General features: G+C 47.6%; 3 protein-coding genes across 4 annotated transcripts in view; 2 read left to right on the forward strand and 1 right to left on the reverse strand.

Moving 5' to 3' along the window:
• Positions 1-278: 278 nt before the first annotated feature.
• Lrrc59 (leucine rich repeat containing 59) lies at positions 279-16,047 on the forward strand. Its single transcript, XM_031351292.1, has 7 exons — positions 279-607; positions 2,370-2,429; positions 5,100-5,258; positions 5,485-5,589; positions 9,459-9,531; positions 12,447-12,620; positions 14,113-16,047. Exons 1-7 carry the CDS (start codon positions 503-505, stop codon positions 14,358-14,360), a joined length of 924 nt encoding a protein of 307 aa, XP_031207152.1. The 5' UTR covers positions 279-502; the 3' UTR covers positions 14,361-16,047.
• Eme1 (essential meiotic structure-specific endonuclease 1) lies at positions 15,825-24,626 on the reverse strand. 2 transcript variants are annotated; one of them, XM_031351291.1, is made up of 9 exons: positions 24,511-24,618; positions 21,690-22,490; positions 21,478-21,605; positions 19,014-19,100; positions 18,814-18,932; positions 18,495-18,612; positions 18,156-18,271; positions 16,624-16,813; positions 15,825-16,418 (listed from the first exon to the last, which is right to left on the reverse strand). In XM_031351291.1, the coding sequence occupies exons 2-9, from the start codon at positions 22,459-22,461 to the stop codon at positions 16,242-16,244; spliced, it is 1,707 nt and encodes a 568-aa protein (XP_031207151.1). In that variant the 5' UTR covers positions 22,462-22,490; positions 24,511-24,618; the 3' UTR covers positions 15,825-16,241. The 2 variants fall into 2 exon arrangements, 1 of the variants encoding a protein (XP_031207151.1); XR_004113160.1 differs by having other exon boundaries at positions 16,280-16,418; positions 16,624-16,877; positions 24,511-24,626.
• The window catches only part of Mrpl27 (mitochondrial ribosomal protein L27), a 6,328-nt gene continuing 2,973 nt past the window's right edge, over positions 24,560-27,914 (forward strand). The window contains exons 1-2 of the mRNA XM_031351293.1: positions 24,560-24,665; positions 27,206-27,337. Of these exons, the coding sequence (XP_031207153.1) occupies positions 24,617-24,665; positions 27,206-27,337 (181 nt within the window). The 5' untranslated portion in view covers positions 24,560-24,616. The remainder of the gene's footprint in view (positions 24,666-27,205; positions 27,338-27,914) is intronic.

Consider the following 27,914-nt stretch of genomic DNA (forward strand, 5'->3'; position numbering starts at 1 on the left):
CCGGATTTAGAAGAGAACTAGGAGAAATTTTGGAGGACACCCTCAGAGTTGGCTCCTAATCCAAAGGATAGGGATGATCTCATGAGGGATGCAAACCCAGGTCATGTAAAGTGCCATTTCTGTCCTTTCAGTTCCGGACTGCCACGTCTAGCAACTTGACTCCTCCCGGCGGAGGTGGCGCCCCACAGCTGCAGTTCGCCAGCCTAGACGGCAGAGGGCGCGCCGGTACACGCTCAGGCCTCTCTGGCCCGGCCCATCTCAGTGGCCGCGGAAGGTGACGTGGACACGGAAGTGGTCGTCGTCGCGGCGGCACCGGTGGGAGCGGGGCCCTGGGCTAGGAGTGCGGCGGGCGAGCGGACGGGCGGCGGAGGCTTCGCAGCGGCGGCTTAAGGCGCAGGCGTGGTCCGTTGGGTGCGAGTCCGCTGAGCCCACGAGCTGCCTGTGAGCCCTCCCTCCTGCCGGTCGGAAACCCGGAGCCGGGACCCGCTTAGCCGGCGTCATCATGACCAAGGCCGGTAGCAAGGGCGGGAACCTCCGCGACAAGCTGGACGGCAATGAGCTAGACCTGAGCCTCAGCGACCTCAATGAGGTCCCCGTCAAGGAGCTGGTCAGTACGACCCCCACGAACCCCGGGAGCCCACCTACTCCTGACGCCAACCCCACGCGGGCAGGCCGCTCTCCTAAGCCTCAGTTTCCCGATCTTTAAAAACTAGGTCTCCAGGGAGGCTGCGGTCAGTCCCAGTATTCTTATTGCGGTGTACACGTGTCACTTTGGCACAGTTCCAGAAGATAGGGTAGCTCTACCTACCCGATCCTGGGCTTTTTAGGGGCCGGTAATGAATTTTACCCTGGTTTTGGAAGCTCTCACAACGTCCAGCTTCGTGCTGGGCCTTAAAGTGGAAACCCGCGAGAAGGGTTGCTGGATGTGTTTGAGGATGAATGAATGACCTGGTCCCGGGGAGTAGGCCTCCAGATAGACCTGGGTGTGGCGCCGAACCCAGCTTTTTCTAAGAAGCCTGCAGTCCCAGCTGGCTTTCGCAGCTTGGAGGTGGCCCTTCTTGAAGAAAGTGAAATCTTTCTGCAGGACTGGCAAGGTCTCATCCCAGCTGCTCTGAAACTGTCCGGCCTCGCGCCCCACCCTTCATCCCCCTCCACTCCCAATTCCTTTTGGAAGCCCGAGGCCCCAGGGACTTCACACACTTCATTCGTTGCTAACATGGAGCTATATCCTCTCTCCGTGCAGTACCCAGCTCTGTGCTCCCTAGCTCTAACGTCTCATGTTAGCTTCACTTTGGATGACCTACACTTTTCTCATTGCCGTTAAGGGATTATATTTGCCCTTGGCATTTGGCCTAATCCCCACCCCTACCCGCTTTGTGGCTGTGTAGTGTGGTGGTTTGAATGGCATGCCCAGTTCATATCTCAGCTCTATTGCTCAATAACTGAATGTCCTTGGCAAGTTAACTAACCAACCTTTGTGTCTAGATTTCCTCATTTATAAGACAGTGTTAATGGTTCAGATCTCATACACTTAGGAGTGTTAAAATCATAAGACAAATACTTGGAAGGTAGCTGGTGTTCTCCCCATGTGGTATCCAGAACTTCTTTAGGCGGTCAGACTTACCTCTGAGATTTGGACCTAGGACCCTTGACCGCATGTCCACCTCCCTTCTCCAGATGATGGCCAAATTTACTTGAGCCTGTCCTGAGGAAAACTCTCTGGAGCCACTTCTTCCAGGCAAGTGGTCATTATAATGCTGTCCTTAGGCAAAAAAGGGGTCAGTTCTGCAGAGCGTCTATAGTCCTGGACACCACTGGGAAACAGAGAGGCTATGAGGGCCTTGCTGTCTTGTTCTCTAGCCAGAGTCCTCCCCAGAGAAGGCAACTCAGTACCCACACATGTTGGTGGACAGAGACCGAAGTGCTTTATTAGACCCAGTTCCTGCCCTGAAACCAAATAAGGGGGCATTAGAGGAAACTTCAGGTACTGTAGGGATGTATGAAGGCTTAGGTTTTCCTCAGACAGTCTATAGCCAAACCCCTCCTTTCCCAGTCTTCCCTAGATCTTAGTTGACTGGCTTTTTCCTTCTTATCCCCAAGAACACTATATACTTCGGGCCTTTTTTCCTCCTCAGGGTCTTACTGTGAAGCAGAAGTTAGATTTGATTTGATATCCTCTTGTCTTCTGAATACTGGGGTCATAGGCATGTGCCACCCCGTCTCCTGCTCCCCCCCACCCCCGGGCCCCCGGTATTGTTTTTAAAGGCCTTTGCTAATTGTGGGAGCATTCTCTGGAAAATGCTTCATTAGCAGATGTCATTGAATCATTCCAGGTGTTGGTTTGACGTGTTTTTCTCATCTCTCTCTAGGCTGCACTTCCGAAGGCCACCGTATTGGATCTGTCCTGCAATAAACTGAGTACTCTTCCGGTAAGACGGGCACGTTGCACTGCGTCCTTCCTGTGGCCAGAGCTGGACAGGCATAAAGTGTAATTTCAGGATAGGTCTACAGGGGCCAGCTGAATCTGAGGATTTTGGTGGGGACAGGTGGAGGAGGGTGGCTTCCCTCAGAAGTACATTCTTTAGAACTAGAGTAGGAGAGTCAGGCCATGGAAAAGCAAAGCTAGCAGTGTGCTGACTGAATCATTTGCTGGCCTCCTCTTTTTTCTGCTTTTGACAAAATAATCCTTCTCTTGCATAAGGAGGACAGAGACCATTGTGTCAGTTTGTTCTACATTCTGTAGGACAGTGATCCCCCATCCCTTGCATGTTGTTTTGTGACCAGGTCTTAGGTAGCCCAGGCTGGCCTTGAAACCCCTGATTTTCTCAAGTGTTAGGACTGTGGGATGTGTACTGCCATGTCCACCATGTGTTTTGGTTTGGGTTTGTTTGTTTTGCTTTGAGTTCATATAAAACTGTGGCCCAGGCAGTCCTCTCATGTTAGCTTCCCAAAAGCTAGGATTTCAGGCCTGTGCCATCACATTGTGTCCCACATATCTTTTAATGAGGAACAAGAAAAACTGTGGTTTGATGGGACTATCCTGCCTTTACTCCCTAAACAATTACTTGAGATTTTTCTCTTGTTTTGGAGCATACCCAATGTATATCAAGTCCTTTGGTTGTTTTGGAATCATTTCTTTCTACAGTATAGAAAATAAATAAAATAATATATAATTGTATCCTGCTCATATGCTACTACCCTTCCCCTCCCCCCATCCGTCTAGCAGAACTTCTTTCAGCTCTCGTTTTCTCTGGGGACAGGGTTTCACTGTGTGCCCAAGGCTGGGCTCGGCCTCCTGAGTGCGGGGTTACAGGCATGATAGCACCCAGCTGTTAGTTCACCTGTGAGGGCATTGGATTCCTTCAGCCTCTCGTCCTTTCCTGAGCAAAGGCCACCTCAGTAGCTGTGCCCACTCATTATCAGGCCTTTTCCTGCTGTCACTGTGCCTCTTGCTCTGTACTATGGCCAGCTTTCCCTTGCTGGATTCCAGGGTAGCCTCCTGTTGGGCTCAGTCTCAGGGGTGGAGTTCAGAAGTTAGCAGTTTCTTCATTGGCTCATTAGTCCATCCCTCTCAGGGTTCTCCTGCGCTTCTCTTATTGTCAACAGCATCATCTTCCCACAGCTCATTAAAAATGGTTCCTGTTCCGGGAGGTATTTTGTGTCTAATTAAAGAAGGGTAGCAGCTCCACACCTGCTGTCCACTCAGCCCAGCAGTTACTCAGTTCCTTAAGTGCACTTTTCTTTTCTTTTCTCTTCTTTCCTTTTTGGTTTTCTGAGACAGAGTTTCTCTGTGTAGTCCTGTGCTGTCCTGGAACTCACTCTGTAGACCAGGCTGCCCTCGAACTCAGAAATCCGCCTGCCTCTGCCTCCCAAGTGCTGGAATTAAAGACGTGCGCCACCACGGTCCGGCTTAAGTGCACTTTTCAATCTGAGTGTTGCGTTCTCTGTTCTAACAACTTTCCTTTCACTGTGCAGCACAGACCCACTGGTGTTTATGAGTCCCCACAGAGCACGCACAATGCCTCATTAGCTGAGTGGTATTGTCACTGTCAGATGGGTGCTTAGCAAAGGTTAGTGTCAGGGATGTTTTATTCTGTGCCAAGAATGAGCCTGTTTGAGTAGATAGGTCCTAGGCATTTAGTTACTTATCCTAAGACTCACTGAGCACCCGTGCAAAGTACGGTGTTACAAAAAACAAAGGCTAAGTCTTAGTACTGATGTACTGGCCCTTTTTATAAAAATGGATATATGTGCCAGGCAGTGGTGGCGCATGCCTTTAATCCCAGCACTTGGAAGGCAGAGGCAGACAGATTTCTGAGTTCAAGGCCAGCCTGGTCTACAGAGTGAGTTCTAGGACAGCCAGGGCTATACAAAGAAACCCTGCCTCGAAAAAATAAATAAATAAATAAATGGATATATATATTTTTCTTTTCTTTTGGAGGAATTTTGGGAGTAGGAATTAAACCTAGGGCCTCATGGTTAAGCTACGCACAGTTTTTGTGTGTGTGGAGCTAGGATTTGAACTTTGGGGTTTGTGCATGCTGGGCAGTCACTCCACAACTGAGCTATACATGTCCTGTTGTTGTTTGAGATGAAGTCTTGTTATTCTGCCCAGGCTAGCTTCTAACTGCACTGGCTTCCCAAGTAGCTAGGAGTACAAGTGTATACCACTATGTCTAGTGAGAAATCCTGCAAAAGAGGAAGGCAGGGTACTGTGGGAGGACAGGAGGGCCCTGTATCACTGCAGTAGCAGTGTGGAACATGAGCTTAAGTTCTGACAAGAGGAAGGCAGGATACAATTTTTTTTGTAGAGTTTGTTTGTTTAAGGTAATAGCCCCTGACTATCCTACAGAGGGATATGCATTTCTCAGATGGGTTGTATGCATTTCTCATGATGATTTTCTGCTAGGCTGTTTTACAAGCTTGCCTTGGTAAATACCACCAGGAACAGCAACTGTTCTCTTCATTGTCATTTGGAGAGAGATCGCTGGCAAGAGGTGCAGTTGAGATTTACACAGGCACTCTTTACCTGGGGGTTTCTACACCTTTATACCAAGTGTGTGAGCCCTGAGCCTAAATCTCCTTTCTCTGGGTCCTAGTCGGATTTCTGTGGCCTCACGCACTTGGTCAAGCTGGACCTCAGCAAGAACAAGCTGCAGCAGCTGCCCACAGACTTTGGCCGCCTGGTTAACCTTCAGCATTTGGATCTCTTCAACAACAAGCTGGTTACCCTGCCTGTCAGCTTTGCTCAGCTCAAGGTAGGATTTGCCTGGGTTGTGTAGCCAAGTGTGGTCAAGGGCTCAGGAACTATGGGAGCACAACCTTGAACAGAGGAGGGGGACACCAGAAACACCACCGTGTTGGTCTTGCCTTAGCTGTTCTTATGTGGAACATAGTTTCCTTCTAGCACTTTCTGTTCTGTCTTGAGGGACTGGATAAACTCAGGCTTAGCCAGCCTCTTTTTTTTTTTTTCAATCCCTGTAGAATCTGAAGTGGCTGGATCTGAAGGACAATCCCCTGGATCCTGTCCTGGCCAAGGTGGCAGGTGATTGCTTGGATGAGAAGCAATGTAAGCAGTGTGCAAACAAGGTAAGTGTAACTCCCAGGGGCCTTGCTCACATTCTCCTCTGAGATTGCCTCTCCCTCTCCCTCTTCTTGTTTATTCTCTGAGGGTATCCACAGCTCCAGGTCTCAGCGAGATGAGCCTGACGGAGAGGTGTGTGTGGCTGTGCTTACTTAGTATTTATTATTGTTTAAAAAGATTTGTGTATGTGTGTCTGCATGAGTTTATGTTTACGGTACACATTGATGCTCACATAGGCTCTGAGAGGGCATTGGATTCCCTGGACCTAGGGTTATAAGCAGCTGTGAGCTGCCTGATGTGGGTGCTGGGAATGGAAGCCAGCTCCTCTGGAAGTGCAGCAAGTGCTCCTAACTGCTGAGCCATCTCTCTAGCCTCTTTATTAACTAGATTTTAAATTTATGCATGTGTGTGTGGCAGCCAGAGGACAACATTGGTTGTATCCTGAACAATGCTATTCACATTTTGAGAAAGAGTCTAGCATTGACCAGTTGGGCTAGATTGGCTGGCCAGTTAGATCCAGAGATCATGTTCCCACCCTCAGTAGCATTGGGATTACAAGTGTTTGCCACCATGCCCAGTGACTTTACATAAGTTGCTGGGGATGGAACTCAGGTCCACATGCTTACAGGCAAGCTCTCTTACCAACTAAACCTTCCCTCAACCTTAATGGATGTTTTACTAGGACAAGAGGGTTAGAAGCCTTTTGATGCAGCAGCTTGGCCAGTAAATATGTTAAGATTGAAGGCCAGCAAGGTGGATCAATGGATAAAGTCATCATGCCTGATGACTTGAATCTGAACCCAAGGAAAAGAACTGACTTCCCCCGAGTTGTCTACTGACCTCCACACACACACCAGCTTGGCCCATTCCCATCTCCTCTCTTCCCCTCACAAAATAAGTAAACCTTTTAAAAACAGGTTAAGAAGCTAGAGAAGGGACTGGGATGCTGCGTGGTTAGAAGCAAATACTCTTCTCTCAGAACATCCAAGCTTGATTTTTTGGTTGCTCAAGGGAGCTTTGCTATGTGTGGTCTCCTCAGGCATGTACACTCAGACACATGTACTCATAATTACATCTCTTTAAAAAGGGGTTAAGGTTTAGACGTTTATAGCTATTGACACACATATCCTGACAAGTGAGAGGAACCAAAGGCATTTATGCTAGACAGACCTTTCTGGTGACCAGTTGCCTTGATGATGCCTTACCTTGCTTGTTAAGAGCAGCACTGTGCCCTCAATAACTCCCACCCAGCACTGGAAGATTGCTGCTTCACCTAAGCACCAAATGGCTTACTGGACTATGTCTGGGGGCTGTGGGAACAAGACGGACTTAGCTTTACTACAGTTAGTGTAAGCTAAATATGTGTGAGGGGTCTCCTCTGTGAAGCTCCAGAGCAATGGCCTTCCCTCCCCTTCTTCCCACTTCCCTTCTCAGAGCTTATGTAATCTCACCATCGGTGCACTTTGTTAGAAGACACCAAGCTCAAAGGGAACAGGACCAACCAAGTGAGGCAACATGGGAAGCCAAGGCTCACATGGCTCATGAAATCCTGTGTGAAAACTTGGCATTGATGAGCAATCTCAGCTTCGAAGGTTGATAGTGGCTGCTACTTCCTCTGCCCTACTTGCTTCACATGAGTATCTTAGTCTTCATGACCCTGTGAAGTAGGTGTTTTCCTTTTTCCAACCTGTGAAATCTGTGTGCGTGCATCATTATCTCTCCATTCAGCAGATAATGGGGGACTGTGGTGGAGTTCTTGCTGAATGTGCATGAAGCTCTGGGTTTGAGATCCCTAGGATAGCATAAAACCAAGTTTGGTGGTAAAAGGCCACAGTCCCAGTACTGACAATGAGGCAGAAGGGTCAGAAATTCAAAGCCACTCTTGGCTACTTTGAACCACATTGTGTTCAAAGCCAGCCTGGTCTCCACTGATACCCACTGATATTTCATAGCTTATGGCTACATATATAGTTTGTATTTAGTGCAGAGGTCCCTTCTGATCATGCATTTCTTCTAGATATGTTCCGGTGTAGCACTGTGCATTGCAGCTGTGGTAGCTGAAGCCACAGCCCTTAGCACACTTAACTGCCTGGAGCTGCAGCACACCTCGCTGCATTGTAGAGGAGTGGCTTAGGCGAGTGAGAGTAAGGTCAGAGGTTATAAACAGCAGGCCCCCAGGAGGTTACCTCAGGGCAGTCCGCTGAGCCCTTGTGTTCAGTATCCAGTTTGCAGTGAGACGGGAACAGCAGGCCCCCAGGAGGTTACCCCAGGGCAGTCCCACGCTGAGCCCTTGTGTTCAGTATCCAGTTTGCAGTGAGACGGGAGCAGGCCCCCAGGAGGTTACCCCAGGGCAGTCCCACGCTGAGCCCTTGTGTTCAGTTTCCAGTTTGCAGTGAGACGGGAACAGCAGGCCCCAGGAGGTTACCTCAGGGCAGTCCCACGCTGAGCCCTTGTGTTCAGTATCCAGTTTGCAGTGAGGTGGGAGCTTTGTATTGTTTTGGGCTCTCTTCTCCATTATGTCCGCCCGTCCTCCAGTGCCTGCAGTTCCTTGTTGGGTAGCCATTTTTATAAGTTGGATTCCCTTGAGAGGTACTGGCAGCTTCAAGTCCTGGGTTTGTGGTTTGTGGTGAGGGTTTTGTAGGCTGGCTGTGGAGCTGCTCTTATGATGAGTGTGTGCTTGAAGTTTCCAAACATGAGTTATGCTTGAATACTGTCCTGAGGGTCGGGGCTGTGTGCTGTCTTACTTTACCACAGTTCAAGCTTTCCCTTTATTCATGCAGTGAAGATGGTGTGATTCAGCAGCAGTGTTTATTGAGTGCCTGCCATGCTGCCAACTATGCTGAGTGGCTAGAGAAGCATATGTTATCTCTGGCTTCCAAATCAGAAACTTGGCTTGGGAGAGTTGAATGGCTTACTGAGATCACAGTGTGAGAGTTTGGATTGCTTGGGACTCTAAGTTACATCCATGGAACACCAGCTTCTAAGCATGTGTTTAACATGTAGAAGCTCTGTGAAAACGAACAGAAAAGATAAAAGGATTCTGGCTCCTCTGTGTCCACACTGAGAGTATTTGTGACTTTCAGTTAGAGATCATTCACGAGTTTAGCCTGAGAATTTGGGCTACTGGACGCTTACTACAAATGGGTAGTGTTTGGGCCTTTCTCTTTGACCTGTCTTCTGCTCAGAGGGCCTCTCCTCAGGTCTCAGTTGTGCTACTTTCTGCTGTGTGTCCTGGTACAACAGTCTGTCTTGATTTTCTTCCGTTTGAAGTAGAAATCTGGTCGGTGCCTCCAAACAGTCACAACTAGCCACTTACCTATGAACAAAACAGTTCCTGCTTTTGAAGGAACTTATGGCCTGTGCTGGCTCATGCCTGTCAGGACTGTCACAATTGTAAGGCCAGCCTTGGATACTGATCATGATTTATAAGAAACCCAAACCAACAACAGACCAGAGAGAATTTACAGCATGTGAACAAGAGTGGAAGGGCCTATGCCCACCAAGGAGAGGGTCAGGAGAGTGTTTTGGAAGGAGTGCTGCTGTCTCCCTGAGGATGAGGGAGCAACTAGCTTTAGTTGGATTATTAGTTTAGGATTATGTGACACCATTCCTGCATGGCTGATGTGAGTGATAGAACTTTTCAGAATCTAGTAGGTGGTGTTTTACAGGCAACCTTTTTCTGACAGTCTTAATGAACTGGACCCATGGGACTATTCAAGGAAGGTGCTGTTTTAGATACACAGATAGGATTATCTCCATTGGCCCGTGTGTGGTAGTGGAGAGTCCTGAAGTGAACAGTCTTTCTTGAGACCTGAAGAGACATGAGCTGTGAAGACAGCTACCTGAGTAGCTCAGAGCCTCTTTTCTCTTGCAGGTGTTACAGCACATGAAGGCCGTACAGGCAGATCAGGAACGAGAGCGGCAGCGCAGGCTGGAAGTGGAGCGAGGTGGGTGGCCCTCCTCCTAGTCATCTTCCCTGTCCTTAGTCAGCCTGCAGGAGCAGGCTCTATAGCAGGGTGCCGGAGAGGCAGGGTGGTGGGCAAAGGCAGTGGAGTTCCCCGACTATCCCCCCAATCATCTGACAGCTTTCTCCATCCAGACAAGCAACTGCTTTTCCTGTCCCTGCTTTGAGGTGGCCATCTTCTGATAGTAAAAAAGGCACCTTCAACATGGCTGGAGCCAGACGTGGGCACATACCTATAATCCCAGTACTTAGCAGGCCGAGCAGGAAGTTCACTGAATTTAAGGGGTAGCCTGGGCTATCAACAATACCCTCATCTCAGAAAACAAAAATCAAAATAAACAAAGAACCAACCAATCAAAAACCCAAATAAACACCCACAAACAAAACAAATAACTAAAGAGCCATCCTCCCTTTTAACTTCCTCATTAGGAAACCTTCCCCGTAGTAGGAAACTGCTATCCCTGGAGTTTTCAAGCCTAGGGTAGAACAGATACCCATGATTTCTTCTGCTGTTCTCAGTCTGTTAGCTAGTCCTCTGTGTGATCGTCATCACTCTGTGGGGTCACAGTCCCCCTGGCTTGTCCTCACAGTTACACCATCTCTATAGAACTGCCTTCCACCTTTTTGAAACAGTATGTTTAAAATTCTTTTTGGTTTTCCATTGACTTTAGAATGGCATCCCAAGGTAGTGAGGTGACCAGCAGGCCTACTGTGACCAAGGCCAGTCACAGGCAAGCAGGACATTAAATCAGCCATGTACATACTTTCTTTGGCAGCATATAGACCACAGCTCAGGCGATGCTTTGCTGGGACACACTACAGTTCCAGCACAGCCAGGGCTATATAGAGAAACCCTGTCTCAGAAAACCAAACCAAACCAAAGAACCCAACTCCAACAGCAATTAACAAAAAGATCATGAAGTTGGGGTGGGGATTAGAAGGTGAAAGCAGACCTAGGAGACATTAAGAGGGATTGGGGTGAATATGAATTAATATATTATTTGTATATTGAGATGTAGCCCTGGCTGGAACTCACTATGTAGACTAGGCTGGCCTCAGACTCAGAGATCTGCCTGCTTCTGTTTCTGGAATGCTGGGATTAAAGTTATGTGCCACCATGCCTGTCCTAAAAATATTCTTTTTCCAAAGAAAGCAAACATAGACTAGATTGATGGCTCAGTGGTTGCGAGCACTGGCTCCCCTTCTAGAGAGCTGAGTTCCCTTCCCAGCACCCTTGTGGTGGCTCTCAATCACTCAGTTTCAGGGGATCTGACACCTCTGGCTTTTATAGGCATTGCATGTACACAGTGCACACACATATATGCAGCAAAACACCTATGTACATAAACTAAAATTAACCTTTAAAAATGTAAGAAAGCAGCCGGGCGTGGTGGCGCACGCCTTTAATCCCAGCACTTGGGAGGCAGAGGCAGGTGGATTTCTGAGTTCGAGGCCAGCCTGGTCTACAGGGTGAGCTCCAGGACAGCCAGGGCTATACAGAGAAACCCTGTCTCGAAAAACCAAAAAAAAAAAAAAAAAATGTAAGAAAGCAAGCAAACAATGCAGCCATTAGACTTTGCCCCGCCATCTCTCCTCTGCATCTTGGCACTCAGTAATCTTGAGTGACTGGCTGGCTTCTAAGATGTGGTAGGAGAAAGGACATGTCCAGTATTGACTGTAGGCAGTCCCTGAGCTCACCATGCCTGAATTACAACACTCTTTGGTAGACTCCTGGCTGCAATAGTAGGACAGCTGACTCTAGTTGTGTCCACTCCTTGGAGACCAGGTCCCTGGAGACCAGGCTGTCTGCTCAGAAAGGAGCTGTGGGCAGCTACTGTCTTGATGGTGCAACTTCTCAGCTCTATATGGATTCCCTAGGCTCTCATACCCTAAATGGGCATTTAACCACCATTTTGTGCTATTCTGACTTTGCAAACATGTTTTTCAGACTTGTAAATGACTAATTTGAAAATGTAGTTTTAGAACCCAATAATTTGGCAGTTGGATACTTCATGTAAACATACATGAGCTGTAAAACCCACCCTAGCAAATCTAGTGTGGAGTAGAATCTAAGTTGGTGTAACTCTTTAGAAAGAACACTGCACTTACTGTAACCTGACGTGAGCTCATCTCACCATCCTCCTCCTGTTCCATGTTCATCCCATATTGTCAGTACCTCTGCTATATCTTCCTTTATGACTAAGTTCTAGAAGATTCTGCCTTCTGTTCACTTTGTTCTTTTTGTGGGGAACGGGAGATGTTCTCCTGTCTCACACTCCCAGGCTTATGTTATGATCCCCTCAGCCTTTTCTAGTTGGTTACTGTGTATACCAACATGTGGTGGAGGTAAGAGGACAGCTTGTGGAAGGCTCTTCCCTCCTAATGGGACCTATGGATAAAACTTAAGTCACTGGGCTTGAGGGCAGGTGCCTTTCCCCACTTGGCCATCTTGCCAGCCCACCCATACCTTTCTTAAGTTCCTCTGTATTACACCCATAGCCAGAAGTCTTAATAAACTTCAGCAAACCCTGAGAGAAGCATTGTCTTTAAGGGAAACTACCTGGCCTAAGCTGGCCAAGTACTCACTGTGTAGCTGAGGGTGGCCTGGAGCAGGTGATCCTCTGCCTCTGCTTCTGACATGCTGGGAGTATATTTTTCATACAGATTTTTTTAGGCCCAAAGTAGCCTAAAACTCTTAATTCTGCACACACGATCAGCAACTCTTCTGCCGTGAGTGCTAGGATTATAGACTGGTGCTGCAGTACTTGAATTCTCCTGTCCTTCTATGTGATCCATGGCGTAAGGGAGAAGGCAAATGAATTCACACCTTAACCACTCAGGCAGACAATCCGCTGGGGTGTGTGTGAGACGAGTCAGATTTTGCATTTTATGTTGTAGAGGCAGAGAAGAAGCGTGAGGCCAAGCAGCAAGCTAAGGAAGCAAAGGAGCGCGAGCTGCGGAAGCGAGAGAAGGCGGAGGAGAAGGAGCGTCGGCGAAAGGAGTACGATGCTCAGAAAGCTTCCAAGCGGGAGCAAGAGAAGAAGCCTAAAAAGGAAACAAATCAGGCCCCAAGTAAGTTTGCTTTCCATTTTCAGGGTGCAGGGGGAGTGGAGTGATGGTCTATGTCTCTTTGCCTATTCATCCTTTCCTTGAGCCAGTGACTGTCACTGATGCTTGTTTGTTGAAACTGGGGGTTATGTCTGTCTGTTTGTTGAAGATGAGGGTTAGATCTGTTTGGCAGCAGGTGAAGAATAAGTGAGAAAACCCTCATAGCTGTTGCCTAAAGTGGGCGTGGCAGTACTAGTGAGGTAGAGGCAGGAAAACCACTGCATTCAAGGCCAGCCTGGTCTACATGTCAGATTGCAGTACAGCTGGAGAGACATAGTAAGACCGTTTCTGAAACAAACAAAACCCAATTCCCTTTGCCTTTTTACCTAAAAATGTCAAGTTTTTTTCATTATAAGTGTAAGGTGGGAAGCTGGACATGTTGACATATCTGTAACCTTGAAGTAGAGGCAGGAGGGATAAATTTGAGGTCAGGCTCTGGGCTGCAGGGAAAACCTTTCAAAAAAGAAAAAAAAAAGAGAAAAGAGGGAAATTAAAGTATATTCATCACAGGAAAGACAGACAGATACACGCGCGCACACACACACACAGAGAGAGAGAGAGAGAGAGAGAGACCTTAGAAAACAGCAGTCACCTGTTATCCTTGTCACTGATAGTAGTTGCATTTATGATGTGTGTGCCTTTACCTGAGTTTGATTTTTGGAAACAGGTCTTGAACTGTAGCCTAGGCTAGCTTTGAGTTTGTGACCCTCTTGCCTGGGCCTCCAGAGTGCTGGGATAGGCATGAGCTACCACAACTGGCAGGTCTTTTCTTTTTTCAGAGACTTGCATTATTTTGCCAAAGACTTTGTTTTTGTATACATTCCACCCGCTTCCCCAACCCCTTTTGGATATAGCTGCACTATAGCCCAAACTGTCCTCAGACTTCCTTCCTGTGTTGCTTCAGGCTCCCAAATGTTAGGATTATAGACCTGTGCTACCATGCCTAGTGACATTTGTGATATTAGTAATTTGGACCCATCTCCCCAAGTGGGTGGCAATCTGTCCCTTTTGGACACCCCTGTTGAAGACTTCCTGTGGTTCTGAAGACCCCAAATCATCTTCCTGTTACCAACGAGAATGGAAGACCCTGAGGACTGAGCTACAGGACAAAAGCAGAATGAACTCCCCACCCCAGTTTTTTGGGATTTGGTTTGTTTGTTTATCCAACAGGGTTTCTTTATGTATCCTTGGCTGTCTTGGGACTCACTTTGTAGACTATTGAGCTCAGAGATCTACTTCCCTTTGCTTCCCAAGTGCTGGGATTAAAGGCATGTGCCTGTGCCTGTGCCTGTGCCCCCACCACCACCTGGCTAGAATCCCATTTTCAAATGTAGTCCTTGCAGACCTTGGGAAAACTGTTTCTGCCTCTGTCTGCTCGGGGCTTGAGGAAGGAAGTGGGTCTGCATGGACTGACTGTAGAGCTGTTCTCCACAATTGACTTATTCTGTCCCTCCAGAATCGAAGTCTGGCTCTCGTCCTCGCAAGCCACCACCCCGAAAACATACTCGCTCCTGGGCTGTGCTGAAGGTGTCGCTGCTGCTGCTGCTGCTGTGTGTAGCAGGAGGGCTGGTTGTATGCCGGTTGACAGGGCTGCAGCAGCAGCCCCTCTGCACCAGCGTGAACACCATCTACGACAATGCCGTCCAGGGCCTGCGTCATCATGAGATCCTCCAGTGGGTCCTCCAGACCGACTCCCAGCAGTGAGCTCCTCAGCACCCGCTGCCTCCCAGCCTTGGAGCTTGGATTCCTATGGAATTGGGTTCTGCTGGACACAACCTCTTTTTAGCGTCAGACCTACCTGCCATCATCAAATGGCTGCTGATTGGTACTTGAGATCTCCCCTTTGTAGGACTTCTCTGTTCCTTAGTCAGGGTTTCCTGGTGGAATGAGGAGAAATGGAGAGGGGGGAGGAAGAGTTACCTGCATGCCTAAAGGAGTAGGCTTAGGGTGGGGAGAGAAGGCATAGGCTTTTCTAGTTGTACAAAGCTGTGTAAGGCAAGGTTCCTTTCTACTAAATGATCAGCTGTCACTACATTTATACTTTTGTATGTCACAAACCCTTTCTTTCATTCCTCCCTGGGTAACCAGGACAGATCAGAGGACAGTGTGTTACTGGGGATTAGGGGACTAGGAACACTTGGGTAAACCCAGCCTAAGCTGGGAGGGTGACGTTATACATTTCCTTAAAGAGCTCAGTCAGTCAAGCTTTAGCAATGTGTCCAAGATGTCTGCCTGTGAACTCTGTTCACTACCATTGGTCTGGTGTAACACTTTGAGGCAGGAGGTGCCGTCCATGACTTACTTGCCGACTGTGTTCAATCTAGTCTAAGGTACAACCCAGCTCTCACTCTAGTTTTCTTCCTTTCCTTTACGTCATTTGCCCTCCTGTACAATACCCAAGAGGATGAACTCACACCAGAGTTGCCTCAGCTAAAGCGAATCTTTCATAATAGACAGTCTTACCACCCACTAGTAGATCTCATATCATCAGGGTCCTGGGAAACTAACTCCTGTGGAATTTTGCCTCTACTTTTAAATAGCTTCCACAAAATGGCAGCAGGCCAGGCTCCTTGCCTCAGTTTTAGAGCATTAACTCCCTGATGGCCTGGAAGCAGAGGCAGATCTCTGCAAAGCCACACTGTGACTGCTCTACTAGCACTTGGTGTGATGAAATACCTCAAAGGCAACCTAGAAACTTGACTTCGCAGAAGCAGGTTTAGACTTGATTCTGGACCTGTAACAGAAGGGAAGGAAGGAATAGAACAGTAGGAGCCAAAGGGAAACAAAGTCACACGGTGGTGCTGCAGAACGATACATAACTAAACATTAGCACAAACCAGGGCAGCTCCGCCCACCTCCCTGCTGCTTCAAGAAAGCATTCTCCCCTTTCCCTGTCTCTTCCACCAACAGCTGCATGAAGGGATCAGAAACCATTATGTCTTGGTGCTTATTTGCTAAAAACTCCCAGTTGTAAGCTCTTCCCTAGAGGAGCAAGGACCTGTAGTTCAGACAGTGCAGCCCTAGTAGCCCATCTGGATAGGTCTGCCACTCAAAACTGTCCTGACACTGGAAGAAAGGCCTTTGTTTTTTCCTCCCCCAGATAGTTCTGCCATGTAGGTCCACACCTTACTCAGCATCACTACACATTCCTTTAGTCTTCCTCCAAGCTCCAGAGCCATTGGTACAAATGCTTTATTGAGACAAATACATACTACATATGGTGACACCATGAAGACAGAAGTCAGCCTAGTCAGTTCCCTGGCTGGTTGAGGCAGCTGAGTGGCTGGGCGCAAGCAAGCTGACCGACTGCAGGCAAGAGTTCACTCTGACTTCGAGATTTGATGCTTATTTCTTGGGTTTCTACAGTTATTAAATCCGTGTCTGAGTGGTCTGCCTTTTTCCTCCTTTGTGCTTTGAGGGTCAACTGGGTGGGGTGGGATGGCAAACCGTGGCATCTTGCTTGCTAGGAGAGGAGCAGCCAGTGCTGGTGGAGGTAGATTCAAGTGTTCCCAGAGATGGGAGACTCCCTAACTGTACTTAGGAGGTACTTCTGGCCCCTCTACTGTCAGGTGCCAAGGCGGGATATCAGTCAATACTGTCTAAGATTAGATCTGGTTGCACTGTGGTCATTTGAAGGTAGATCCGTCTGGATAACTCTGGCCCAACACGGCGGGAGGTGGCTGTCACACCTTCCCCACGTCGTACCTGTATGTCAGCCAGCAAATTCTGGCATTCTTGCTCAGAAAAACACCGCTGATAAGCCTGGAAATAATAAATGGCCTCTTAATACTATACCATACCACCCATCCATGGCCATCCCTTTGTTAGGGTAGATAGGTCAAGTTCAGGCAGGAGAACCTGTCCTCTTTCAGGCCAGCCAACCCACACTGTTGACCTACATTCCTGTCCCCACAGTAAAACTTGTCTCAAGGATGTTTGAAGAACAAGGTCGCCCATAGCAGCATACCTGCACCAGGAGCTGTGGTGAAGGATAGGCATCCACAATAGCACTGGCCATTTCTGAGCTGACTCGGTTCAGCTGCTGGATCTGTCGCCTCCAGATCAGTGCAAGTCCCCTACCAGACGGGTCCACTTTCAACCCTCCAGCCCAGTCTTTCTCCAGGAAGAAGGAAAAGCTGGCTTGATCCCGGAGCTTCCTGCAAGGGCACCACTGGAGACCTGAGTTCCTCTCTCCAACATATTTGTGTCTTTAACTGTGAACTAAAACATTCTCCAGTAACCTGGGGGTAGACTTAGGGTTACAATGGGCCAATTTGAGTCTCTTTGTTCTCAAGCATAGTTTTGGTTGCAGGTTCCTTTAAAAATTGCATGGAGTGGAGCTGGAGAGATGATGGTTCAGCAGTTAAGGGCCCTGATTGCTCTTCTAGAGTACCAGATTTGATTCCAGCACTCACTAGCACCTGACTCCACTTTCAGAGGATCCAATGCCCTCTTCTACCCTCAGGCACTGCACACACATTTGCGCACACACACATGCAGGCAAAACACCCAAACACATGAAAAGAAGAAAATAAAATTTCATCTGGGGCCCGAGGGCATAATTGAATGGGTGAAGTGCTTGGTGCATCTATTACCTGAGCTTATGGTGAGATGGGATGTGGAGACAGAATCCATGGAAGCACAGGCCAATTATTCCTACATACACAGTGGCAAAGGAGTTCCTGCATCCTCCAGTAAGGACCCACACCCAGGGTTATTGTCTATACTCTCACAGCCGTGCATACACACTAAAAGGTTAGAAAACAACCCCTTCACCTAGCCCTTTTTATTAGAGAAGGTACTGATGTTAGTATGTGTGTGTGTGTCTCACTGTTAAGATGGAGTTGCACTGCCTAGGAGTAGGCATGGGGGACTGGGTATTAGGCAATTAGGAGTCTATTTCAGGTTCTTACTTCTTGGGAGTTTAAAACAACTCAATCTCAGGTCTTAGTTCCCTCAATATAAAATAAAACAGGTTTCCTCTGAGGTCTTTTAGGTTTTAATTCTGACTAGGTTCACTGAAGATTTGACCTAAGTGAGTCCTGGTAACACAGCATCAACTTACAGAATATACTTGCATCTGAGTCAAAGAGAATATTTTTATAAAGGGCTGGATTTGAGGTCTTTTTTTTTAAGATTTATTTTCATTTTCATGTTTTATATATATGAGTGTTTGCCTTCATGTACATATGTGTATTACTTCTGACCTCACAGGCCAGCAGAGGGTGATAAATCCCTTAAAAATGAAGTTCCAGACAGTTGTGAACTACCATGTGGGTGCTAGGAACAGTTTGAGTCCTGTGCAAGAGCAACAAGTGTTCTTAACCACTCACCCATCTCTCCAGCCCCCCAGATTTGAGGCTCTGGCTCTGAATCTCCACCTCAAAAGACACAATGGGCTAGTGGCAGAGTTCAGGAGAAAGGCACATTTTCTCTGGCATCAAGAACCAAGGGAAAAGCAAGACCTGGTATGGAGGCGGGGCTTGGCAGATCACTCACTTGAAGGGCGCTTCAGCCACAGCCTTTGTAAATGCACAGACGAAGTCTGCCAGCTCTTTCCAGCTCTGCACAATCCGAGCCTGGGCTTCTGTATATAGCTGCAGATCCACCAGTGCCTAGAAACCCAAAGGCAACAATGGACTGGAAGAGTGAAGGGACTGTTTGGAAGTCATCTCCTTCACTGAAGCTATACTCAACCTCTTGGCTCCATTTATCTCACTTTCTTACTCAGTCCAAGGCAGGCAGCAGTGAGAGCGAGCCTTTTATTTGGTCTCAGTTGGAGATCTACCTAGACAGCCAGTGAGCAGTGACCTGAGCAGGGCTCCAGGAAGTTCTTACCTCTTCCATGTCTACCCTGGACACCAGGAGGCTTGTGCTGGTCTCTTGTCTCTGCTGATGCTTTTCTTTGGCCTGTTTGTTTGCCTTTCCTGATTTCCTTCTCGGGGGATTCTGAGCCCTGGAGCAGAGGGGGAAATCAGAAGAGGAGCCCTGAACTAAGCCCAGGCAGAAGTGTTGCAAGACAACTAAGCAGCATATCCCATGGCTTGTCAGGGACACCATCTTGCAGAATGCCTTGGAGTAGCCAGGGTGAATAACCTCCCTTGAGAACCCATGAGGTGTCCCTTTTAAGGCCTCTATCTTTAGTGCACATCCATACCTGAAACATTTCTCTTGGTCTACAATCACCAGTGACAATGCTTTCCCTGTCCTTGCTGTGACATCAGTGACAAAGCCCTGGAGGGTCTCCTTCCCTTTCTCAGTGCTGCCAGGACTTCCCTGCATGAAGTGGCAGATAGGGCATTAACACCAGCTCCTTAGGTAGAGGCTGGCACCGTTCTATGCCTGACCCATGCACACCTGCTTTAAGTTGTAGACCATGGACATGAAGACCTCTGCCAGAACCAAAACCAGGATTGTCGGCTCTTCCGTCCAGTCTTCTCCATCCTGCCAAGATCAGAGCACAGCACAGGAAGGAGGTCGGCAGGTGTGACTCTTGTGGGTGGGCTGCATCTTCTGGGTGACTGGCTCTATGTAACATCCTTGAATGAAGTCATGGTGGCAAGAAAAGCCACCTGTGATCCTAGCCCTCCCCACTCAACTGGCTCACTGCATCTCAAAAGTCAGACTAGGAACAAGATGGGCAAGATAACTCAGTGGCTAAAAGTACTTGCCTCATAAGACTGGTGACCAGAGTTCAATACCTGGACCAACACCACATAAAGGTAGGATAAATGTGATACCACAAACTTGTCCACTGATCTATACGCAACTGTGATACTTTTTTTTAAAGCTGGGAGTCGTGGCACACACTTTTAATCCCAGCTTTTAGGAGGCATAGGGAAGTAGATCTCTGTAAGGTCAAGGCCAGCCTGGCCTAAGTAGAGAATTCCAGGGAAGCCAGAGCTACATAGAGAGAACCCAGTCTCAATAAACAAATAAACAAACAAGAACAAGAACAAGAAAGGATTTGCCAGGCACTTGGGAGACAGAAGCAGATGGTTCTGAGTTTGAGGCCAGCCAGGGCTACACAGAGAAAACCCAGTCTCAATAAACAAACAAACAAACAAGAACAAGAACAAGAAAGGATTGCCAGGCACTTGGGAGGCAGAGGCAGGTGGTTCTGAGTTGGAGGCCAGCCAGGGCTCCACAGAGAGACTCTGTCTTAGAAGAAAAATAAATAACAGAAAAAAAAAGGGGAGGAAAGAGAGAAAGCCAGGCAGTGGTGGCGCACGCCTTTAATCCCAGCACTTGGGAGGCAGAGGCAGGCAGATTTCTGAGTTCCAGGCCAGCCTGGTCTACAGAGTGAGTCCAGGACAGCCAGGGCTACACAGAGAAACCCTGTCTCAAAAAAACAAAAAGAAAAAAAGAAAAGCGTGCTGGGTATGGGTTTGCCTAGCATACATGAGGCCCTCGGATCTGTCCCAAACAAGGGGAAAAAGAAAAAAAGAATTGTCAAGAGTAAGGGCTCAGTCAAAGCCAGGGTGCTTCAGGGCCAAGCACCTGACAACAATAGAGTTCTGAGGAGTGACTGGGAGCACGATTTGTGTAGTTTTCTTATGGTCCCTACAAGCTTACACAAGACTCCTAACACAACAGGGTACAGGTGGAGGAGTTCTGGAGTCAAGTTCCACCAGTGGTCCTGAACCAAGTGGCCAACTTTTCTGATCCCCTGTGAAGTATGGAGATTTCAGCCTTCAGGACAGATGTGACAAGAACATGACAGAACGTGTGGTGTTCAAAGATAAACTGCTCTATGATTATAAGGGGTTTTGTTGTTTGTTTTTGAGACAGGGTCTTACTATGTAGTGAGCTCACTAGTCTGATCTCTATATATAAACCAGACTGTTTTATATAGACTCACAGAGATTCACCTGCTTCTGTCTGCTGAGTGCTGGGATTAAAGGCAAGTGCCACTATGCCCAGCTATGAATATAGTCTTGCTAATAACACAGGTTAAATGTGTAGGTGACTGTCCTAAGTTACTGAGAAAGCTATGAGGGCCAGAAAACAAACATCTCAATGTTTCATTTCTAAACTCTTGAGCGGAAGATTGGCTGGATTCACAGGTAGAGGAATGGTAGGAACAGTTAGTATAGTAATGTGGGGAGCCTCATATTCTGGAGGCTGAATATATGCTGTGAACACAGCAGGGCCACCACAGAGGAATGGTAGGAACAGTTAGTATAGTAATGTGGGGAGCCTCATATTCTGGAGGCTGAATATATGCTGTGAGCCTACCAGATGCTGGTGCCAGATTACCTCATTTAGGGCTTCCAGCGGGGGGGAAAGGTATGTTACCAGTTACCTCACTCTACAACAGGAAACTGATGCACAAAGATGTGTGATAACTTGCAGAGTCCAGCAGTCAAGTCTCAGGCGGGGATGCAAACACAGCCACTCCCATCCCAAAGCCCAGTAAAGAGAACTAGGGACTTCACACGCATTCTCTTCCTGTCCCATTCCACTTAGGCTATGTCTAGACATTACTTGATCCCTAGAACCCTTGGGTTCTCAGCTAGGAACCTGCATGGTAAACTGGAGGGAACAAAATGAACTCCAAGTGCTTGTACTTCCCGGGATTCCCATAACAGTGCCACCTGGTGTTCATTATACCTACACCACACTAGGACGGCCCAAAGCTGCTCTGAACTTGACCTCTACTCTTCTGGATTCTGCTAACCACTTCCTCTCCGCATCCCTCCAGACTTGGGGACAGTGATAGCTATGCCACCGAGTCTCAGCCAGGGCCAATGTGGCAGTTTGTCCTGCAGGGCTAACGTGTTAAGGGGAAGAGGGCCCTTCTTCATTCAGAAGCTCGTACCTCTGCCAGCTCTGTCCTCCTCCTCCAAGTGATGCTTCGAGGTATGGTCTGTGCTTCGATCACGCAGCTGCACTCCATGGCCTGCAGCGCTCCCAGGAGCTGGCCCCCACCTTCCATCTGTAAAAGCACTGCAATAGATAGGAAAGGATTGGTCATGGAAGAGTGCAGGACACAGACATCTGGGCTCAGGGGAACCTGGAAGCTGGGAGGACCTGGATCCAGCACCACCACGATGTGCTTCAGGCATTCCTCTGGCCTCTGGGCTTTGAGCCTCTTGACCATTTCTGCCTTCTTTTTTCTCTCATGCCGTCTTGGGGTGTTTTCCTTCCTGCTTTTCTGTCTTGACCACCAGCATCCCTGAGAGCCTCTGCTCTGGGCTGTCTGAATGTGCTTGGTTCTCTTCTTGGGTAGAGGAAGGTCGGGATTCGTTTTGGTGACTGCCAACTCCCTGCAGGTAGCTTGGTAGGCTGGAAGCTGATGGCACTGATTGTTTAAGAGAGAGTCCTTGTCATCTGCTGCATTCTTCTCTAAGGCACCGTGGAGAGGAATATCAGGCGTCTTTGGCCATGGTTGCTCTTTCCAGTCACATGATGCACTTGCATTATTTTGGCCATCCAAACCTGTTTTAAGTGGGGAGCCAGAGCGCTCAGGGCTCAGCTGCTTGTTCCTCAAAAGCTTACATGCGATCCTCTCAGCCAGGGGGACAAATCCATCTTCATCCTCACTGCTACTGCTTAGCACTCTGACTGGCGCTGCTTGTGGGGGAGCTTCAGCTGCATTGGGGACACATGGTGGATCTTCAGGGGCTGGTGACGGAGGACAAGAGGCTTCAGAATCAGAGGTGACAACCACGATGTTCTTCGCCCTCTGAGGTAGATTCCTGTCAGTTGAAGATGGTTCCTTCCTCAGAAAGGCAAATGTGGGCAGTTCCTCAGAATCACTCTCCGCGGAGAGCAGAGAGAGGGAAAACTTTCTTAGAGCCATCAACCCATTAGAGCTCTCAAATTAATTGCCTGAAAGGAAAGATGAGACACACGTGAGGCTACTGAAGCTGGTCCACTAGACGTTCTCACGAGGCCAAGCCTTATGAAGATAAATGTGTTCAGAGAATCAAGAGAAACAGGACATGCTCCAACATATTCAATCTGGAACTCAAAATGGCCACACCAATACATTACTAGAACCTCTGCTTTAAAACCTTTCCAGGTCATAGAGAGTTATAATCAAAATAGTGCTGGAAAACTTTGTTGGGAACACTAACAAAAACTCAATACTCTCCCCCTTGCTGATCCCTGCATTTGACAGAGCTTTCTGTTTTGTCTTTCTGAGACTGTCTCATGTAGCTCAGGCTGGCTTTGAACTCATGCAGCTGAGAATGAGTGTGAGCTCCAGATCCCTCTGTGCCTTGCACTGACACGTGTGCACAATAATTCTTGATTTAACATGGCGATCATTTAGACAAACATTAAAATATTTGTGTATGCGCATGGGGACGCACATGCCCCAGCCCATAGTGGCAGTCAGAGGGTTACTTTCAGGGAGTTGGTTCTTTCCTTCCACAGTGTGAGTCCTGGGGACTAAACCCCGGTCATCAGGCTTGGCAGCAAGCACCTTTACCGGGTGAGTCATATCTCACTGGGCCCCTTACCATGGAGATCTTTCTAAACCAAAAACAAAAATAAGAAACAAAAACCATGCTGGGGCTGGAGAGCCAGCTCAGCAGTTGAGTTTATATTGCTCTTAGAGAGGTCCAAGTGTGCTGGGTGGTGGTGGCACACACCTTTAATCCCAGCACTTGGGAGGCAGAGGCAGGCAGATTTCTGAGTTTGAGGCCAGCCTGGTCTACAGAGTGAGTTCCAGGACAGCCAGGGCTACACAGAGAAACCCTGTCTCGAAAAACCAAAAAAAAAGAGAGGTCCAAGTGCAGTTCCCAGCATCCATCCACACTGGACACTTCTCACAACGGCCTGTAATTCCAGCTTCAGGAGACCTAATGCTCTCTTCTGGCCTCCACATCCATATAAAATAAACATAAATGATTTTTTCCCCATGCATGGGTTTTAATCCCCAACATTACAATTAACAGATAAACAAATCATTCATTCAGACTGATGGGGTTTGGTATGTTTGCGTTGTGTCATCATTACCATCATCTTCTTCCAGAATGTCTCCATCACCACAAAAAGAAATCCTACGTGAACTGGGCGTGCTGGTGCACATCTGCAAGCTCACCTCTCGGGAGGCAGATAGAAGGGGATATTCTGAGTTCAAGACCAGCCTACATGATACAGTGAGACTTCTCAAAAGCAAGAGTACTTCTTTAACCATTTAATTTGTTTTTTAATTTAAAAATTTAAAAAAATCTGCTTTCCCTCTCCCAGCACCTAAAAACAAAATAAGATCCATTGTCTCTATGGGCTTAACGTATTCTGTATTATTTCATTAAAGCACACAGTATGTAGCTTTGGGTGACTGGTGTCTTTCACGGTCATGCTTTCAGGGTCCTTCTGTGGCCATACTATGCACCAGTACTGTCTCGTTTTTATAGTTGAATAATATTCCATTGTGTGGCTATGCCACATTTTGTTTAAGCATTTATTGCTTGATGGACGGTTAGCGTGCTTCCCTTTCTTGGCTATTATGGATAATGCTGCTACAAACACTCACGTACAAATATTTTCAATGAGTATGATTTCACAGTTCTCTTGTGTGTAGAAGTCTGCCTGGAACTGCTGGGTTACACGCAAGAGTCATTCTTTCAACAAATAATTAGTGACTGTAGGTCGTAACCCAGGATAATCCTTGCAGTCTTCCTGGATCTCAGTTTAACATAATACCAATAACTTAGGTTTGTAAGGAATTAAATGAAATTGTGTATCTACAACCAGTTTAGCATAGAATCTGGCTGGGCCTCACCCTGGTCCTTCCCTAGGGACCTTCGTGTGGCTCCTGGAGTGGGACAAACGAAGCCCCCATTCCATTGCAGAAGCCCCCGGAGGTCCCAGCCACAAACCCCAAGAGATCTGCACTCACCTGCTACTGCTCCCGCCACTCTTTGAATTGCACGCAGGACCCGGAAGTACATTTATCCCGGTAGCGGAAGCAGCCTTCCCGGCCTGGAAGTGAATGTGAAGCAAATATGGCGGCGGCGGCGGCGGCGGCGCTTACGCTGAGGACGCGGGCAGCAGGTAGCCCAGCACTGTGGCTGTTGCGGGGCGAAACAGCAGGGAGGCTGGGAAACTAAAACTGGAGTCCATGGTGAACTCTAGATACAGAGGAGGAGTGAGGGGCTCGGGACCTTTGAAGGGCGGCTGTCTCCGGTCACGTGACACGCAGTGGGCGGGGCTGTGCGGAGGGTGGTCGTGCAGAATGAAAACCTGTTGGCTAGTTACTCCAGAGGCCTTGTGGTCTGTGGTTTATGTAGGTCCCTTCTTATATGAAGAAGACTATGTTCAAAAAATTTAATTGATCAGATATTCAGGATTTAGCTTTTTTCCTTTCCTCACTTTTGAGGTAGGTTCTCACTGTGTAATTTACCGTCTTAGTGCTGGTATTTTAGGCGTCTACGACTATGACCAGCGCTTAGGTCAGAGTATCAGCATAAACATGATTTCTAATGCCCTGTAAGTTCAGCCAGTAAACACGTGAGTAACTTAATTGTAATCATGAATAGTGAAGAGTCTTAGATTAGGGGATCAAGGAAGTCTCTTGAAGAGTTAACAGTTAAGACCTAAAAGAGACAGACCCAACCAACCCTGTGTAGACAGAAGGCAAGAAAGTGACTTGATCCAGTTTTACATTTTGAGGAGCCAATTAAGAGGAGGCAGACTGGGTTCAAGTAAATAAATGAGAATGAAACCAGGTGGGACCAGGAATGATAGGACCTGTAGTCCCTGCACTTAGGAGCCTGAGGCAGGAGGATTGCATCAGATCCAAGGCCAGCCTGGGTCACAGTCTCAAAAACTATAAATAAATATAATAAATAAATAAATAATCTTCATAGAAAACAATCTGAAAAACTTGCTATAGGATAATTTGGTCAAAATAGTAGTGGTGATCGTAGAGAACCTGGGGTCTAGGGGGTGAATATGACATCTGTTTGTTCTGAAGGTAGATTCCACAAGTCTTACTGCTCTGTAAAATGAGGGAAGAGAAGTAGATTCTGTAGATTCTGGTTTTTGACAAGAGCAGAGATTTATGAATGAAATAATATAGGCAAAGCAAACCATCAGTCACCAGTAAGTGAATGAAACCAGGAAGTGCCTGCCTGTAACCTCAGGTTATATGTGAGGTAGAGAGGCCTGAGGATTGCAAGGTCAAAGTCTTTGTGGGCTACAGGAGATGGGGGATGGGATTAAGTTAGGAAGATTACATTCCATTGCTGGATATTGAACGTGTCTCCTAAATTCTGTTTTGTGATGTTTGTTTGTTTGTTTGTTGGCACTGTATCACTATGTAGCCTTGGCTGTCCTAGAACTCACTGTGTAGACCAGACCGGCCCTGATATCACAGAGATCTGCCTGCCTCTGCCTCCCAAAGGCTTGCATGTGCTACCATGGCCAGCCTGCTCTGTGAGTTCTTATCTCTAGTCTTGTATCCCAGCAACTTTCTGTTCTCATGGGAATTTGAGAAACCTAGGTAACTAGTACTATGAGCTTATGCCATAAACACCCATAAAGCATCTCTAAATGTGCTGATACTAGATCCTAAGATCCTACACTATACCTAGAGAACTAAGACAGCCAACTGCCTGTGTTAGCCTGAATTTGTGTATAAATGTTTTGCCTGCGTATATATATGCATACCACACAGTATACTTGGTACCAGTAGAGGTAAGAAAAGGCCATTGGATCCCCTGGAACATGAGTTACAGATGGCTATGAACCAGTACAAAAGTCCTAGAAACTGAACTGAGGACTTCAGCAAGAGCAGTCATTGCTGCTAACCTCTGAGCCCCATTAGTATGCATTTTAGGAAATGCTCTTTTTGAGAATTTTGTTCATGTAAACAGTGTATTTTGCTCATCTCTGCCCCCTTCAACGCCTCCCACATAATTTCCCCTTTTAAAGTAAATGTTGTTGAGTTCTTTGGGATGATGAGCGGGAGACGTCAGATTAATGCTGATCTTGGTTCGTCTGCTTATGGGCTATGGGAAAGAAGACCTTTCTGAAATGGCCAGTTGCCTGCAGGAGCCACCCTCTGACGGGCTGCCCTTCTGGTGCAATTGTCTGATGTTCAGTGGGTGAGTGGATAGCTCAGACAGTGGTGAGTGAGGCTGAAGCAGAAGCCCTACAGGTCTCGTAGTTTGCCCCTCCCTTGGGCAGGAGACTGAATCTTTGAAGCAGGCAGCTGTCTGGTGTCCATTTCATCTGTGTCCGTGCTGTTTGTTTCTGCTCAGCTGGACTGGATGTGTCAGGAGCCAGTTTTCTGTTTCTCTCCCTCTTTATGCTAACTGCCTGCCTTCTCTGATACATACACCACCACCGCCGCCGCCAATAACAACCCCTACACCCCATACCATGCTTACCTCTGGGCCAATTCCAGGGATGAATTGCTTCCTGCCCAGGCATTCCCTGAACACACTTAGCATTTCTATTCCTTTCACACATCTTTCATTTTTTTTCTCATTTCCCTTGCTACTTCTCAGCTTAGCAAATGGTCCATTGAGACACAGAAAGCTCATGGTATTTGGGAGCCTCTCTGAGCAGTGTTTCTGCTTTCTCTGCAGTGACAGCCCTGCTGAGTCCCACAGCACCTACAGCACTTGCTGTTAGACACGCATCCAAGAAGACAGGCGGCAGCTCTAAGAACCTTGGAGGGAAATCACGAGGCAAACACTATGGCATCAAGAAAATGGAAGGTGAGGGTGTGCCTACGTTTCTTTTTTCCAGCTGCATCCTGCAGTGCTGCCCTGCTCTTTCTCAGAAGAGCCAAAATGCCACTCAGGTGCCTCACTCCCCCATATCTCTGCAGTTCACTGTAGCACTTGTCCACACATTAAAGGGGTAGGTAAGATGGAGGGAGGAGCAGAGGCCTTAGTGAGTTGCAATTTCTTAGCCATGTGATCAAAAAAGAGTCTGCTAGAGAGATGGCTCAGTGGTTAAGAGCACTGACGGCGCTTCCAGAGATCCTGAGTTCAATTCCCAGCAACCACATGGTAGTTCACAACCATCTGTAATGAGATCTGATCCAACTTCTGGTGTGTCTGAAGACAGCTATAGTATATTCATGTACATAAAATAAATATTTAAGAAAAAGAAAGAAAGAAAGAAAGAAAGAAAGAAAGAAAGAAAGAAAGAAAGAAAGTCTGCTGGATAGGGGTCAGGCACTGTTTATGTGGGACCATCTTGGAGGTCTGTCCAGGAGCAGTCTTGGGGGTTGGTGGGGACCTTAGGCTGTCATGACTTCTCAGCATTTTGCTGGGCTGTCGCGACCAC

This window comes from Mastomys coucha, unplaced genomic scaffold (assembly GCF_008632895.1).
Source record: "Mastomys coucha isolate ucsf_1 unplaced genomic scaffold, UCSF_Mcou_1 pScaffold5, whole genome shotgun sequence".
Taxonomy (NCBI): domain Eukaryota; kingdom Metazoa; phylum Chordata; class Mammalia; order Rodentia; family Muridae; genus Mastomys; species Mastomys coucha.